The sequence below is a fragment of the Metarhizium album genome (genome assembly GCF_000804445.1).
Source record: "Metarhizium album ARSEF 1941 chromosome Unknown scaffold_8, whole genome shotgun sequence".
In the NCBI taxonomy this organism is placed as follows: domain Eukaryota; kingdom Fungi; phylum Ascomycota; class Sordariomycetes; order Hypocreales; family Clavicipitaceae; genus Metarhizium; species Metarhizium album.
In genome coordinates, this window is record NW_024467582.1 from 301,290 (window position 1) to 316,504 (window position 15,215).

Genomic DNA, 15,215 nt, shown 5'->3' on the forward strand with positions numbered 1-15,215 from the left:
TAGGTGATTACCATCCCGATATTACCGTTCGTACGGCGTACGACTTGAAGCCCTAAGCAAGACAATTAGTTGGCTATATTTGGTGCAAGAAATGGCTCATCTTACGTCAATAATTACTTCTATTACCCTCATATTGCGCAGTCGCTTTCTGTGAAGGTAAATACGGGATGACTGATTCGGAATCAAGCTGAGGCTACCCTTTGGCCGCCAAACATTGGCGACGACGCGATGAAAGTAAACAAAGCGTGTTTAGCATCTGATAGGCCACTTATCACCACGTGACTCAGTACTTTTCCTCGCCCGTTTCAACCTGGCCTAACGCGACGGTGTGGAAGGAGGGCTGCTTCTGAGAGGCTAACCTGATTCGGGATCAATCAAAACATTGCTGCTTGGAATGGGCAGTCAAGCATCAGAGCTCTCCACCGTCAACATCGACCTACTTTGGTCATTTGCGGCTCTGACTCTCCCTTACACTTCATCGGTTGGAGTCTTTCAATATCACAAACCACCAAATTTCTCATGATATCAATCACTTAAACTAATCGAACGCCAACACCCTGTAGGATCCTCCTGCCTTCGTCGGCAACGCGGGATATCATGGCGGCAATGCGAGGACCGCGCATGCAAGTTGGCTCTGCAACATGGATTACCGACGAGCGAAATGCAGCTTTACAGATCACTCAATCGGAGGTCGATGAGTTCTCGTACTCTGCCCGGAATGAGCTCGACTGGCTCAACGAGCACATGGCAGGTATCTTTAATGAGAATCAAACGTAAATACTTTGCTATCAACATTGGGATGTAGGTATGGGTGGCTGATGCTTTCTTAGAAAATTTGCAGAAACATTCAAAACACCAGCGAAACTTCGCGGGAAGACACCGAGAACCGCCAGAAGAGCAAATCCTTTGGAGACACGCGTGGTATGCGAATCGTCCTCAAACAACATACGAAAGCTAACATTGAGTAGCCTCTTTCCGAGGTCTTTTCTGCAACTCCAAATGGAGCTTCGAGCTCCAAAAGCCACCTTCAATCTCCCGGGGTATACGATCATTCAGCCAAAGGCTCTCCCAGTCCCTTAAGAACATCCCCAGCTCGCGTCGCAGTTTTCTCACAGAAGCCAAATGTTCAAGGTATACAGGACTCTGGCTACTTCGGTAGCCAAGATGTTGCCCCGGTGAATATTCACATGGACTCAGACATTGATGATGGACAAGCCTCGCTACAAAAAGGCGCTTTGCGCAGCACAACAGTTCCACTAAAGGAAAGCCCCGCAAGCGCTTCCAGTCAACCTCCGCCTAAGGAAACATTTCGAAGGGCTAAAGAGGGCCAGACAGTACGGGTATCTGCAGATGTGTCAAAAAAGATCAACTCTGAAACACATCTCAATCCTCATCACGAGTTAGAATACGAAGATGACGTATCACCCGAACGACAGTTGAGTTTGGAAGCAAAACAGGGTACAAGATATCCTGATCATGACGCCCGATCAGCATCGGACGGTTCTAGTCCCATTCGGCCTGTAGTTCGCAAGAGCAGTTTAAATTTTGCGTCTTTGCCAGCCCGGGAGCCTCTCGCAGCTGGTAAGAACAATGGTATCCGAGTCTCCCGAACCAGCCATCTTGAACACATCAGGACTAGCTACTACAATAGACCGACAGGAGGTAAAAGCCTTGGGGGAAATTTAACAAAGCCGGACCGAGATCAGGAAAACGAACTGAAGTTGGATGATGAATTTCCTTCGCATCCTATGACAAATCAGGACAACAAGACTTATACGCAACGGCTCCAAGACCAGATTAATATGCTTGGCCAATCCCAAGCCAAGTGTGCTCAAATACAGCCGCAGGCCAAGACTCCTGCTCCTCAAGCGTTTTCTCCGATTCCCATAAACACACTTCAATCCACGCCAGGAGCTTTTCCGGAAGATGATGACGACGATTGGATTGAGCCACCCACGACGGTGGCAGCGGCACGTGGAGAACGGCCAAACTTGTTAAAAAGCCATACGGCAGACGTTATGGAAGACCTTCAGGGCAAAAAGACTGTTAGCCAAACGGATTTTGCTGTGTCGGATGATGACAATGCCGAGTTCGACAGGCAATTCATACAGACGAGTAAAGACGATGGTGCTGAGCTGACCCATGGGCATGCAAAGTCCGCCTCTGTCCCTGTCGTAACTAACATGCACTCTGCGATGGAAGGCACTCAACATTCTAAGAAAGTTGTGTCTGTTTCCAATCCAAGTCTTCTTACTGTTGCTGATACCGGTCTTGTTGGCGCGCAACCCAAGTCACCTTCGCGGGGATTCCGAGAGAGCCCTTTGAAACAAGTTAAGAACAAGCTCTCATCTATTCTCAAAAGCTCTCGGGGATTGCTAGCCAGTAGTGCAGCTATCAGTGCCGAAGGAAAGTCATTGATGTCTCCTTCTTCAACCCGTCTTGGTCTCCATTCTGTTATGTCGTCGGAATCCGTTGTTTCTCAGCAAGGAACTGATCTTCAAAGCTTGCCGACCAACCAAGACGCAAGCCCCGCGCGACCAACAAGGCGTACGCGAGCTTCTGTTGAGAAAGAGAAAGAAGAGAAGAGGCGCGAAAAGGAAGCCAAAAGGCTGGAGGAGCAAAATGAAAAACTTGAGAAAGCAAGACAAAAGGAGCGTGAGAAAGCCCGTGTCTTTAGCAAGGAACAGGATAAAATTGCTGCCATGGAGATGCAAATTGCATCTAAGAAGGAAGATGACCATTCTGCAGTTCAGGAAACACCCAAATCTACGAGGACCGGACTGCGGCATGCAAAAGACGTTGAGGCAGAAACAATCTCGCTGAATAGAGATATCGAAATGGAAGATGCCCCTTCAATGCCACCGCCATCTGCGCCTCGCTCTGTTGGGTCAACTCCTGCTACGCGCAACAGGGAAATCAAGCGACCGATTGCAAGGGAAACCCAAACTCGACCAAAACAAGCGCCTACTGTCATTCGAGTTAATACAGGATCCCAGCATTCACAGTATCGATTGTCTACTGCACAGCCTGATGTGTCAAGTCTTTCCACGGGCCAAACACAACAACTTGCAAGTAAAGCCAGCAAGGCATCGTTGCAACCAAAGCAATCAACACAGAGTCTAAGAGGTGCTGCAACTGCTGGCCGAGCTCGGGCACAGGAAATGGCTGCCCGAAAGAAGGAACAAGAAGAAAAAGAAACTCGGAGGAGACGCGACGCGAAGGCTGAGATGGAACGAAAGAAAGCTGCAGCTCTGGAAGAGCAACGAAGACAGGACCAGCTGAAACGTCAGGAGGCTGAACGTCAAAGAAAACAGCAACACGAACAAGCCGCACTCCTATCTCAATCTCAGGCCAAAGGCAATGCTCATAGAAATGCCGCTATCGAAAAGGCCAAGCAGACGAGGGCGCCACCGCCTGCTGTGCGTTCCCAGCCAAACGGCCCGACAGACGCTGCGATGGGCCAGGATAGTCAACCTGCACGCCCGCCCTCTCGAACGACATCCAATGCAAACTGGGTTCAGGATGAGCTTGGTAGGCCGGTGAATGCGGTCTTGTCTAGCGCGGGCAATGCTGGTTCGAAACGAAATTTCGTCCAAGAGAAAGCCGATGATAGCCAAGAAAAGCGTCCTCAATCTCGTGGAGGCCCAGCGTACCAAGCCAACGACGCCAAGCGACGACGAACCAGTGAGGCTTTTGATGACGGAGCTGATGCATCTGGTCAAAAGAACATCAAGGGACCCCCTGTTCGACCCTCAGCTGGATTCAAGAAGGTAAGCGGCTCCTCTAAAGTGAGTCAGCCAATTTCACCTAACATGGGAATAGGAGCTACCCTCCAAGTCCGTTTTTCAGAACGGTTACGCAAATGCATCACATGGTGCTACTCGCGATCTCTTCAAGGCAACCGTAACTGCTCAGCATGTCAATCAAACGAAGGCATTCCACCCGCTGGAAATGGCCCAGATTTCGAAGGGTGCTATTCCGTTTGCCCCTAACCCGAACGCCGCGGGGCCAGCTTACAAGACCCCCGGCCGACCTGGCCCTGTCAATGCTGCCAAGTCTGCGGCTAGGTCTGTGCCTAGGTCGTCTCCACGTTTCCAAAACGGCGAAGCAATTGAATTGCCTGAAATACAAACGGATGACGACAGTGAGGACGATGATGCAAATGGAGTTGTAGTGGCGCCTTGGGCAGATTCACCAGAGCTAAGAAAAGCCTTGGTTGGCCAGGAGACTATGGATCCCTCGCAGATTTTCGGACCTCCACGACCGCTCAATATGGAAGAAGTGTTCAGTAAGAGCAAAGATAGGTGGCATAAGTTCCGTGCCAGGACCTCCAGTGCTAACTGGAGCGGGGCGGATCGACTAACAGAAGATGACATTAGAAAGGATTTGGCAGCACGAGATAAGCTCAGGCGGGACGGTGGGTGGTCTTACGAGATGAGCAAAGACATGCTTTAGAGGAAGTTCACATTTTAGAAGGTCAAGGAGAAGGCATATTTCACGAGGGAGAACGACGTGGCCGGCGTTCAGGTATTTTGTGTGGTAGCATAGCATTGGGCCTGGAACGGTCAATGAATGACATGAGCTGAAGAATGATCAAGTTTACCAAGCTGGCGTTTGATATCGATACCCGCGGCGATGGAGCAGCACATTCTCCTTTCCTGGCTAGCAAAGCGTTGGATGCTGCGTGAAGCCCTGCTCGCTGGAAAGAATACTAGTCGTAGAAGTCGGCGGTGCCCGAGAGGCAATATCCTCTGGACTTGGTATCTTTGTGAGAATATACGTATTAGTAAACCGGAAATAAACCTTCCCTTTGAAAACCATAGTTTATGCAGTGGCAGATACTTTTACGTGAGGTGGAGTCTGATCGTGGAGGACTTTACTTAATGGGATGAGCAAACAGACAACAAATTGGAGGAAAGATATGTGACGAGGCGACTCTGGAGACTAAATCTCGCAGCACTTATTTTGTTTTATTCCATTCTTCATTTAACTACCGCCAGTACAAATTTGATTTTTTTCCTTTTCAGGTTTAGTTGGGGAAAGAACAGTGGGGAGGAGAGTGGGGGCCGCGGGAACAAGGGTACGGGGTTTAGATCGATCTGATTGGCTGGTGGGCACTCTGGTACGGCAAGAGCAGAAAAAAAAGTTCTGCAGGCTGAGGGAGCCCAGATATTCTGATGCCCTTCATCGCTCTGCTGCCCTTCTCAACCTTCACAATCCTGAACGCTAGGGGTCTTTCATATCAATATTTTGTTTTCCGTCCGCAGAGAAAGCTGACATTATGCTAAGACAAGGCTTTCGCCGTTGTGCTGGCCTCAGCAGCACTATTGCGCGGTCCGTCGTCTTGCGCAGCTGGACGGCTACCCCCTTTGCACAGACAAACGTAGCATCTTTGGCACCAACTCATGCTACCTTGAAAAGTTTCCCGTACGCTTGCAGATTCTATGGCTCTGAAGTCGAAGCCGCAGCTGTTGAGACGAAGCCTGTCGAGGAGACTGTTCCAGGGGACGTCGTCAACTTTGCCGACTTGTCGCACGCTGGAGTCCACAAAAATCTCCTGGACGCAATCACCAAGGACATGCAATATGAGGCTATGACACCGGTCCAGGCCAAAACCATCACCCCGGCTCTAAAGGGAACAGATATGTAAGTACCTAGCTAGACCAGCCATCAGGAATGTTGCCACTCCGTGCTAACTTGACACAGCGTTGCCCAAGCCAAGACGGGGACAGGAAAGACCTTGGCTTTCCTTCTCCCCTTGCTTCAGCGTATGATCGAAGAAGACCCGACTCTGGCTACAAGACGCGCCTCGAGAAGTGCCAGATCGGATGATATTCGCGGTATTGTTCTGTCGCCGACGCGAGAGCTCGCCGAGCAAATTGCGACCGAAGCTCGTCGCCTGACAAAGTACACTGGCCTGGTCGTTCAATCAGCTGTCGGAGGCACTCACAAGGCTTCCATGCTGCGTCAGACGCAGCGTCAAGGATGCCATTTGTTGGTTGCTACGCCAGGCCGCTTGAATGATTTGCTGCAGGATCCTCAAAGTGGCATCGACGCACCAAATTTGGCCGCTCTTGTTCTAGATGAAGCCGATCGCATGCTCGATGTGGGTTTCGAAAAGGAACTCGGAGAGATCACCCGCTGTCTTCCAAACCGCCACGAAAAAACTCGCCAGACCATGCTGGTTTCGGCTACCATACCGGACGATGTCATTAGACTTGCCCGTACGATGGTCCGACCCGATGACTTTGAATTTGTCCAGACCATCTCAGAGAATGAGTCGCTTACCCACGATCGAGTGCCACAGCATGTCGTCCCATTGACTTCATGGAACAACGTTTTCCCCAGCTTGTTTGAACTCATCGACCGAGAATCCGCTAAGACGGCTGAGGATCGCAGTTTACCCCCTTTCAAGGCCATTGTTTATTTTAACACCACTGCCCTCGTTGAAATGGGGGCCGACCTTGGTTATCACCGAAGAAGAAACAAACTCATGAGAATCCCCACTTTTTCTATTCAGTCTCAGCTCAGTCAGAACCAGCGGACAAAGGCTGCTGATATGTTCCGACATGCGAGAAGTGGCGTTTTGTTTTCATCTGATGTCACTGCTCGTGGAATGGACTTCCCCAACGTTACGCACGTTATTCAAGTAGACACCCCCCGCGACCGTGAATCGTATATTCATCGACTGGGCCGTACAGCTCGACAAAACAAGGGTGGCGAAGGCTGGCTTTTTCTCCCACCGACATCGATGGGAAGCGCAAGAAGGCTCTTGCGTGGTCTCCCGCTGCAGCCGAACAAAACGCTGGAGAGTTTCAATTTTGATGCAGGGGAAGGTGTCGAGGAACTACCAAAGTACCACCAAGAGACTCGGGATCTCGCTCAATCTATGTCACGAAGCAGGCTAGGCTCTGCTTATACGTCAATCTTTGGAAACTCCACTCAGCAACGGGAAGAGCTGGTTGACGACCTGAACCTTTGGGCCACCACTGGATTGGGATTGAGCGAACCACCACCGGTCTCACATGCTTGGGCCCGCAACCAAGGCCTCCTTCATTCTGGATTGAACATCCAGGACAACGCCGCACGCCAAGATGACGGACCTGGACGCGATGAACGCAGGGGACCTCGTCGCTTCGACGACTATAGCTCGTCTGACCCTTTCACTGAAATGGGGCGTCGTGCTCGGCGAGATGACGCAGGGTTTGGTCGCGACAACCGTGATAGGGGATCAAGAGGCTTCCGAGGGTCGCGAGGGTCGCGAGGGTCCCGAGGGTCCCGAGGGTCTCGAGAATCCAGCAGATTCAGAGGATCTAGGGAGTCTAGGGAAACGTCTTTCTAGGACGGTTACCGCAATGCTCAGGAACTGGAATCTAAAACGGTTCGGTCCCGAGACACTGTCCACTTCAGAGACAAATCTTGTATTACTATTATGGGATGTACCAGGTATGTAAGAAACAAATGAAAATTGGAAGAGACATTATGTACGGTACCACTACGGACGGTGCGGTGCATGACACCGGGTCAGGAGCAAAACACACACAAAAAAGGCGGTGTTCAGGAAGTTCCAATCTCCCCAACGATTAATAGAGAAGTAGTCAGTACCTCAATTTCTGTTTTGAAGCTAAATATGATGAACCTCGCAAGGGACGTAAATACATGCCGTTTTGAATTGATATCATGTAACATATCTGCAGCCAGAACGCCTCCTCCAGCGCCTTTGTGGTCACGCTGTATAGATGCATGCACAAAACCAACATTCTTACAAACGCCAAGTCTATGAATCATGCGGTGCCCCATGTGGACGGTCCATCTGTACTCCCCGCGTCTTTCATCTCAGGCCCGAACCTGGACCCATCAACATATTCGAATCCCAAAGCAACACCCTCTCGTCCCAACCAACGGATGCGACCCAGCCGCCTGCACCGAACAAACACCAGTCAACACCCGTCACAAACTCCGTATGCCTATTCATGACACCCAGCTGGTGACCTGGCTTGGCCCCGGCCAAGGGTCCTGAAGGCAGAGCAGACCCGTCATTCCACAAGCGCACCGTCATGTCATAGCTCCCACTAATGAGAAGGTCGCTCGCATGCGGACTCCACGCCAGTCGTCGAATGGCATATTCATGACCGTGCATCAGGGTTAGCGGACCGCTTGTGGGGTTGCGAATGTCAAAGGTGCGGATGATGCGGTCGACGCCGCCGGTGGCAACGACCGTGTCGTTATACTTGTTCCAGTCGTGCGTGAGGACCTCGGCGGGCGGGCTGCCGGCTGCAAGGCCCGGGTTGACGCCGGGCTGGGAGCCTGCGGCGTGGACGGGGACCGTGGACACGAGGTGGTACTTGGCCGAGGTAGGGGTGCGCAGGTCGAAGATTCGGAGGTGCGAGTCTGATGAGACGGCTGATATCAGGGCCGGGTTGGACGGGCAGAAGGATGTGCTGTAGGTGCAGTTCCCGATGGGGAGGGTCTTGAGCGAATGTGGACGTGTTGGTGACCACTAGGAATTAGGCGGTTAGTATGGAAGGAATATGTCTTGAATTTTCGGGGGCGAAAGAAGGGGCCGTTGCTGACGATTTTGACGGTGCCATCCCAGGAACTTGAGATGAATGTATCTTTTGTGACGGGGTTCCAGCAGACAGAGAATGCCTCGCGCTTGTGTTCGTGGAAGTTCATGATGGGGAACTCGTTGACGCTCAGGTCGAAGAGCTTCAGTGAGCCGTCGCCGCCGGCCACGACTAATTGGCTCTCGTTGATTTCAGACCAGGCCAAGTCGTACAATGCATCGTTCGTATCGAACCTGTTTTGCTATATATTCAGCCAGTCTCGTGGCAAATGAGGACAGGGCCTCGCGGCGGTGGCAGCTGGGCGCAAACATACGTCTTCTCCACCTGGACACCTTGCGCCGTGAGCCCCAGGGCGAAGACCCTTCCGTTGCCGACAATGCCAAAGTTTGCTGAGGTCGCAACAGCTATGCGCGAATCGTAGTAGGGCGAGTACTTGACTGCGTACGGGTTGTACCCTTGGGTGCGGAACTCAAGCATGGCCGCCATTGTGATTTGTGACGGCGGCCGCGTCTGAGCGCATTGATATCTGTTTGGGACGGGAGTCGGCTGATTGATTAGGCGAGAAGAAAGTGTTGCTGTGTGTTCTGGTCGAGTTCTTGGGCAGGCGATGGAGCATTGGCTTGGATTGGAGGTTGCTAGGTTGCCATGTGCCTCGGTAATGTGACTAAATGGCGGGGAGGTCAATCTCCATCGTCGGGTTCCTTGGGGCGGAGGAGGGGGACAAGGGATCAATTGGTGGCCTCCACGTTGAGCTGTCACTGGCACTGCATCCCGTCATCTCTCGACGAAGCCTCAGGCGATACCCAGCCGACCCAAACGTGGTACACCTCGTCGACTCTAGCATTGGCATCTGCAACTCCCAAGGGCCATTACATTCATTACTCTGGTACCGAAGAAGCGTGTCGTGAGTCCCGAGTCCTGACACCACCGCGACCATTCAAGACGCATTGCGACGTCTGCACTCGCCTCCCGTGCCCTTGAAGTAGTCGGGCCATGACTGCGTTTGGGTCTGGTAATGGATAAGAAGTTGCGGATTCGCCTGATTCGATCGATCCACGATGCAAGAGTAGTTACCAGCACGTCGATGGCATTTCACCTGCCCAGCGTTAGTACATTGACCAGCGTACGAGCAAAACGGGGCGAGGCTTGCTTTTTGCGGCAAACACACAACACCACCCAGCTCCAGGACTCCATTTTCGCAGGCACATATCGTGCCATCCTCCATCAATGGATCCTGGGCCAGGTCGAACAGGCACAGGGAGGATAGGGAGGATGCAGAGGATGGAGGCATGACCGAGACTACGCCCTTCGCAGGCGGGCGGAAAGGATTGAAAACACGTCTCGTCTGCGAGCACGCCAAGTACGGAGTAGCGCGACAAGACGCAATATTCTCTAGACGATGGTGCGGGACGGGCAGTCGCAACCCTCGCGGCTTCCTCGTTGGGAACGTCGAAGGCGTAGCGTAGCGGATCTCGTCCCCGATCTGGCCAAAGACCTCCTCTGCAGCATCATGCCATTGCGTTTGGGTCTGCGACTGCCGGTATCTTGGCCGCCCTGATGCTGTGGAGAGTGGCTCTCGAAATGCCATTTACCTGGCCAGGCCGTTCTTCTCGCATACTCGCTTGGATTGAACTGTACGGCCATTGCCGCTTGCAACCCCGTCATCCGCAGTGGAAGCTTCAACGACGATGCTCGCCAAAACCTTGACGGTGTCTTCTCTCCTCGGCCCTGCCATCAGCGCCAGCAACTTCCGTGTCTTTGACAGTACCGCCTACACCAACACGTCCGTCGGCTACGGCACATCCAACATCAATTGGATCCCCAACTATGTCTGTAGCCCCCTCGTCGCCCACAACGCCATCCCCTCCGCAGACACATGGCAGTCCGTCGTGCTACAATGGAACATCTACCCAGGCTATCCCCTCGTACTGGACTGCGAGAACATTTATCTCAACTCGCCATCCACCGCCGACCACAACCTGGAAGTCATGAAGACGCTGCAAACCTGGGCCGCTCAAGTTCTCCCGAGCCGTCAAATCATTGGGTGGTACGGCCTCTCCGGCAACACAGCCGCCTCTTTATACGGACACTACCAGAGACTCATCGCCAACTATAGCGCCCACGCCTTCTTCCCGTCAGCCTACACATTCTCCAGCAGTCTCGCTACTTGGCAAACGTCACTCAATAGCGTTCTTGCCAAGGTCAAGGCTATCGATGCCTCGCTGCCCGTATACCCCTTCATTTGGCCGCAGTATCACGAATCTCCTCATTCTTTCTACCCTGTTGAGTTGTGGAAGAACCAGCTTGATGTGTTGACTGAAAATCAGGAGATGGATGGATTTGTCATCTGGGGTGGCAAGAATCACTTGGTTTGTGGCGATGTGTGCCAGGCGACCGCAGGCACCAAGCCGTGGTTAAGTGCGACTAGAACATATTTGAAGGGTTTGTATGGTATTTACGGCGGCACGCCGCAGAAGCAGGGCGCTCAGCTGTTTACTGGGGTGTGATGGGAGATGTTCTCCATTGCTCCTGATCCTGTCGCCTACGAATGATTTAGCCAGCTCTTGAGTTTGGGTACTGTGAGAAAGAGGCTGATGTCATATCATATCTTCACGCGGGAACTCAACGAGCTTTGCTTCATTGACATGACTTCTGCTGTATATGTCAGATAGTCTCTCTCCTTCTCTTTCCACTTTCCACTTGCAGTGTAAAATCTCGCTCGTGTGTTGCAATTTATACCAATACAAGGCGGTCGACGAGGAGCAATCGACACTGGTGATGCTGCCAGATTGCGAAACGAAGCTTCATCTCGGCTCCTCTGTAGCCCACATAACCGTGGGCTATCTATATGAAAGCCGAGTATGCGGCGGTTATTCGAGGAACGTGGCACTCATGTGTCGCCATGTTCAATATTTGGCGACTCCATTGCTCTTATTCCTCTGGTTGCCTCCCAAACGGCCACCTTGCAACGAGTGATTTGCGATAGAGCAGACTTTCTTTCCACCATCCTGCGTACCAGCACTGGCAAACAGTCATCGAACGTCCAGTCCTTGGAAGTCCAGCCCGTGTGGTGGCAGCCCTGGGTCATGGGACCATCGACCTCGACCAATATGCAGTCACAAATTTTCATGATGCCGCCAAGTGTCTTGTTGCCCGCTGAAACGGCTGTTCAAGGTTCGCGTCTCCGATCCGAGCAAAACCATCTTTGGAACTATACGGGGCGTTGATGAAAGGAGATGTGCTCGAAGGCTTGATCCCTGAAGAATTGAAATCTTGGGGGGGTTCGTTTTGGATCCCGCTGCGTCCATTGAGGACCCTGCCAGATTCACCGTCGACTTTCTGGCAAGGCCACAGAGACTGACTACATCGACGAATCCATGAGACTCGACCGCCGAATCCAGAGGCAATATAGATGCCGCGAGTCAACCGTCGCTGGGGTCAGTGCGTGCTTCTTGGGTCAAGAAGCTGGAAGCATCTCACCCGTCTACCGAGGTAGATGCTCCTATTACAACTGACAGGCTCTGATGGCGGTCGGAAGTGATGAAGATGCCAAGGGTTAGGGTTGCCCGTCGCCTAAATTGACTGCAACCAGTCACATGATGTCGCGTCGCCAGTCGGCGCCCTGAACCGCGTCACGGCGCATCAATCACCCACGTTGGTCCGTACATTTCCGTACATCAAAGGCAACAGCAATCGGTCAACAAGCCGAGATTCAAATGCAACTAGATAATCTCGGAGGGCTCATACGATTTTCTAACCTCCACACGCCACTGGGAAAGCGTCTCTCCAACATCCGCTCGCCGCGCAATCTTGCAGCAAGCACACAGGTGCCATGGAGTCATTCCTCACGCAGCCAAAGCGAAAGCCTAGCCCAGAGCCGAAACGCGTCACGGACGACGACGAGCCGACAGAGGTCAAGCTTGTGCTCCTGTGCTCTCTGCATCCGGAGGTGGACCAAGAGGCTCTGCTCGATTTTCTCCTCGCCCATGACGGTTCAGTCAGCCGGGCGTCTGAGGCGCTCCAATCCAGCAAACACCAGCAATGTCCGAAGAAGAGTGCCGTGATAGGCCGTCAAAAGTCGCTGAAGCAGTACACCAGAGGGCATGCTACGTGGCCGACGAAGAAGAAGGTCAAATCGACCAAGGGCAGCACGTTGCATTTATACGACCCCGAGGACGTGGCAGAGCATACGCCGTGCACTATAATGCACAATTTTCTCCCCGCCGAGGATGCGAATTCTCTCCTGCGCGAACTGTTGAAAGAAGCCGACTCGTTTGAGAAAGGCACATTCAAGTTATTTGACAATGTCGTGTCGAGCCCGCACACGTCGGGTTTCTTTGTGGAGAGCTACGAAGAGATGATGGCGCAAATGTCGGAATACTACTACAACGGGTCCCAGCTGACGGTAAGCGAGCGACAGGAGGCGATGCGTGACGAGCCCGTGGTCACGCCGAGACGAGCCGAATCCGCCCGTGGCACTAAGCTGACGCGGTTTGCAGGACGTGCGGCGCATCACACCGCAGCTCGCCAAGGTGAAACCCATGGTACAAGCCGCCGTGAACAAAGAAGTCCAGCACCGGGTCGAGACCCGATATCCCGACGGCAAGAAGCTTAGACACCAGTCGCCCGGTTCGTGGGTCCCCAACTCTGCTTTTGTAAACTGCTACGACGGCGCACAGCAGAGCGTCGGCTGGCACAGCGATCAGCTCACGTACCTAGGCCCGCGGGCCGTCATTGGATCCATCTCGCTCGGGGTCGCACGCGAATTCCGCGTCCGGAGAGTGTTGCCGACCGACGGCGATGCGAGGTCTTCTGCGGAGCGGTCTGACGCGGGGGGCCAGATATCCATACACCTTCCACACAACTCGCTTCTGGTGATGCATGCCGAGATGCAAGAGGAGTGGAAACACTGTGTGACGCCGGCGCTCTCCATCGATCCGCACCCGATTTCAGGGAACAAACGGATCAACATCACGTACAGGGACTACAGGCAGAGGATGCATCCCAGGTACACACCGAGGTGCACGTGCAAGGTGCCTTGCGTGCTGAGGGTAGTGCAGAAGAAGAAGGAGAATTTTGGAAAATACTTTTGGATGTGTCACGCAGGAAATGTCCCCGGGAAAGATGGATGCTCGTTTTTCCAATGGGCCGAGTTTGATGATGACGGAAATCCGGTGGCAAGTGGGAAGACGGAGGAGCACTGCCGGCGGTGACGTGACTGGTGTGTCCCGCCAGCCACGACAAGGAATTCTTTGCCTCGAGCATATTACGGGGGAGCTGAAAGAAGCCAGTTGCGTATTGATCTGAACGATGATTGTGCCAGGTAGGCTCTGCTTGGGGAGGCGTCGTTTGTTTGACCAGTCGTCATCGTCGATGGGGACTCGGGAGAGCATCAGACTGGTGCCCGGGCAGGTACTCGATACCTCCCCACGCAAGGCCCCAAGTCAGGGCAAGGCAGATTAAGATTTAGTTCATCGTCGATATTGGAGACCCGGGCAAGATGCGGGCACACTCTCTCCATTACTAGGCTGGCGACAAAAAATGGTACGTATATGAAATGTAATCCTCTGAAATCATGGGCCCGGCCGGGACAAGGCCAAGTGGAGACGTCACCTTTCTTTCCACCTCGACTTCGGATCAAACCCTTCCCTTTTCCCTCACGGACGGATTGCGAGCCGTCTTCAGCCTTGGTCCTCCCCGACGAGTTTGCCCGCCCGGCTCCCTCTCTTTCTTCACAAAAGCGTGAAAGAATGCAGGAGGTGCCAAGCGCTCCCATGGCAGAAACGCTCACCTTTCCCGCGCCCGCAGCGGCATCTCTCGAACGTCACCTCCCACCCCGAGATGGGCCAGCGCCCAAACGACCCTTCGTGACGCTGACATTCGCCACGTCTCTCGACTCGGCGCTGTCTCTCGCGCCAGGCGTCCGCACGCACCTCTCCGGGCCGGGCTCCAAGGCCATGACTCACTACCTGCGGTCTCGACACGCCGCCATCCTCGTCGGCGTCTCGACCGTGCTCGCCGACGACCCCGGTCTGAGCTGCCGCCTCCACGGCTCAGCATCCCAACCGCGCCCAATAGTCATTGACCCGCGCCTCAGATGGACGCCCCGCTCGACGGATCAAGTATTCGAGGTCTGCCGGTCCGGCGCTGGCCTCGCACCCTTCATTCTGACTGGTCTGTCCGAAGCCGAGATACCCCCGGAACCAGCCCGTCTGTTACAGCAGCACGGCGGGAAATACATTCACATCGCACCAGACACGTGCAGCAGGGACAGGATACGTTTTGACTGGAACGACGTCTTTCAGCGCGTGCTTTCCGAAGGTCTCACAAGCATCATGGTTGAAGGGGGCGGGCAGGTCATCAACTCGTTACTGGATCCAACATGCCACCATCTCGTTGACTCGGTCATTGTGACAATTGCGCCAACCTGGCTTGGAAAAGGAGGCGTCGTGGTCTCACCGGGCAGAGTGTGCGATGCCGAGGGAACGCCCCAAGCGGCGGCTAGATTGTCCAACGTGGCATGGCACCCGCTGGGAGAAGACGTGGTGCTTTGCGGGACCCTAGCCCCTCGATGACCGGCTGCGGTCAAGCTGTTGGACGGGCAAAGCTATTGATTCTTACATGATTGTCTGCGCTGAGGCGCGGGCC

At 53.5% G+C, this 15,215-nt stretch overlaps 5 protein-coding genes across 5 annotated transcripts; 4 read left to right on the top strand and 1 right to left on the bottom strand.

The window, feature by feature from the left end:
* Nucleotides 1–597: 597 nt before the first annotated feature.
* On the top strand, nt 598–7,342 carry MAM_03886 (inner centromere protein; the record flags this gene model as incomplete). Its single annotated transcript, XM_040822685.1, has 6 exons — nt 598–773; nt 831–921; nt 969–3,770; nt 3,823–4,417; nt 5,295–5,646; nt 5,707–7,342. 6 exons carry the CDS (start codon nt 598–600, stop codon nt 7,340–7,342), a joined length of 5,652 nt encoding a protein of 1,883 aa, XP_040679191.1.
* Nucleotides 7,343–7,831: 489 nt separating this feature from the next.
* Nucleotides 7,832–9,053, bottom strand: MAM_03887 (peroxisome targeting signal type 2 receptor; the record flags this gene model as incomplete). Its single annotated transcript, XM_040822686.1, has 3 exons — nt 7,832–8,500; nt 8,575–8,800; nt 8,881–9,053. The coding sequence occupies 3 exons, from the start codon at nt 9,051–9,053 to the stop codon at nt 7,832–7,834; spliced, it is 1,068 nt and encodes a 355-aa protein (XP_040679192.1).
* A 1,202-nt stretch (nt 9,054–10,255) lies between these two features.
* Nucleotides 10,256–11,074, top strand: MAM_03888 (uncharacterized protein; the record flags this gene model as incomplete). The annotated part of the gene is made up of 1 exon (XM_040822687.1): nt 10,256–11,074. One exon carries the CDS (start codon nt 10,256–10,258, stop codon nt 11,072–11,074), a length of 819 nt encoding a protein of 272 aa, XP_040679193.1.
* A 1,325-nt stretch (nt 11,075–12,399) lies between these two features.
* MAM_03889 (GRF zinc finger domain containing protein) lies at nt 12,400–13,780 on the top strand (the record flags this gene model as incomplete). The annotated part of the gene is made up of 2 exons (XM_040822688.1): nt 12,400–12,972; nt 13,067–13,780. 2 exons carry the CDS (start codon nt 12,400–12,402, stop codon nt 13,778–13,780), a joined length of 1,287 nt encoding a protein of 428 aa, XP_040679194.1.
* Nucleotides 13,781–14,341: 561 nt separating this feature from the next.
* MAM_03890 (riboflavin biosynthesis protein Rib7) lies at nt 14,342–15,142 on the top strand (the record flags this gene model as incomplete). Its single annotated transcript, XM_040822689.1, has 1 exon — nt 14,342–15,142. The coding sequence occupies one exon, from the start codon at nt 14,342–14,344 to the stop codon at nt 15,140–15,142; it is 801 nt and encodes a 266-aa protein (XP_040679195.1).
* Nucleotides 15,143–15,215: the final 73 nt, after the last annotated feature.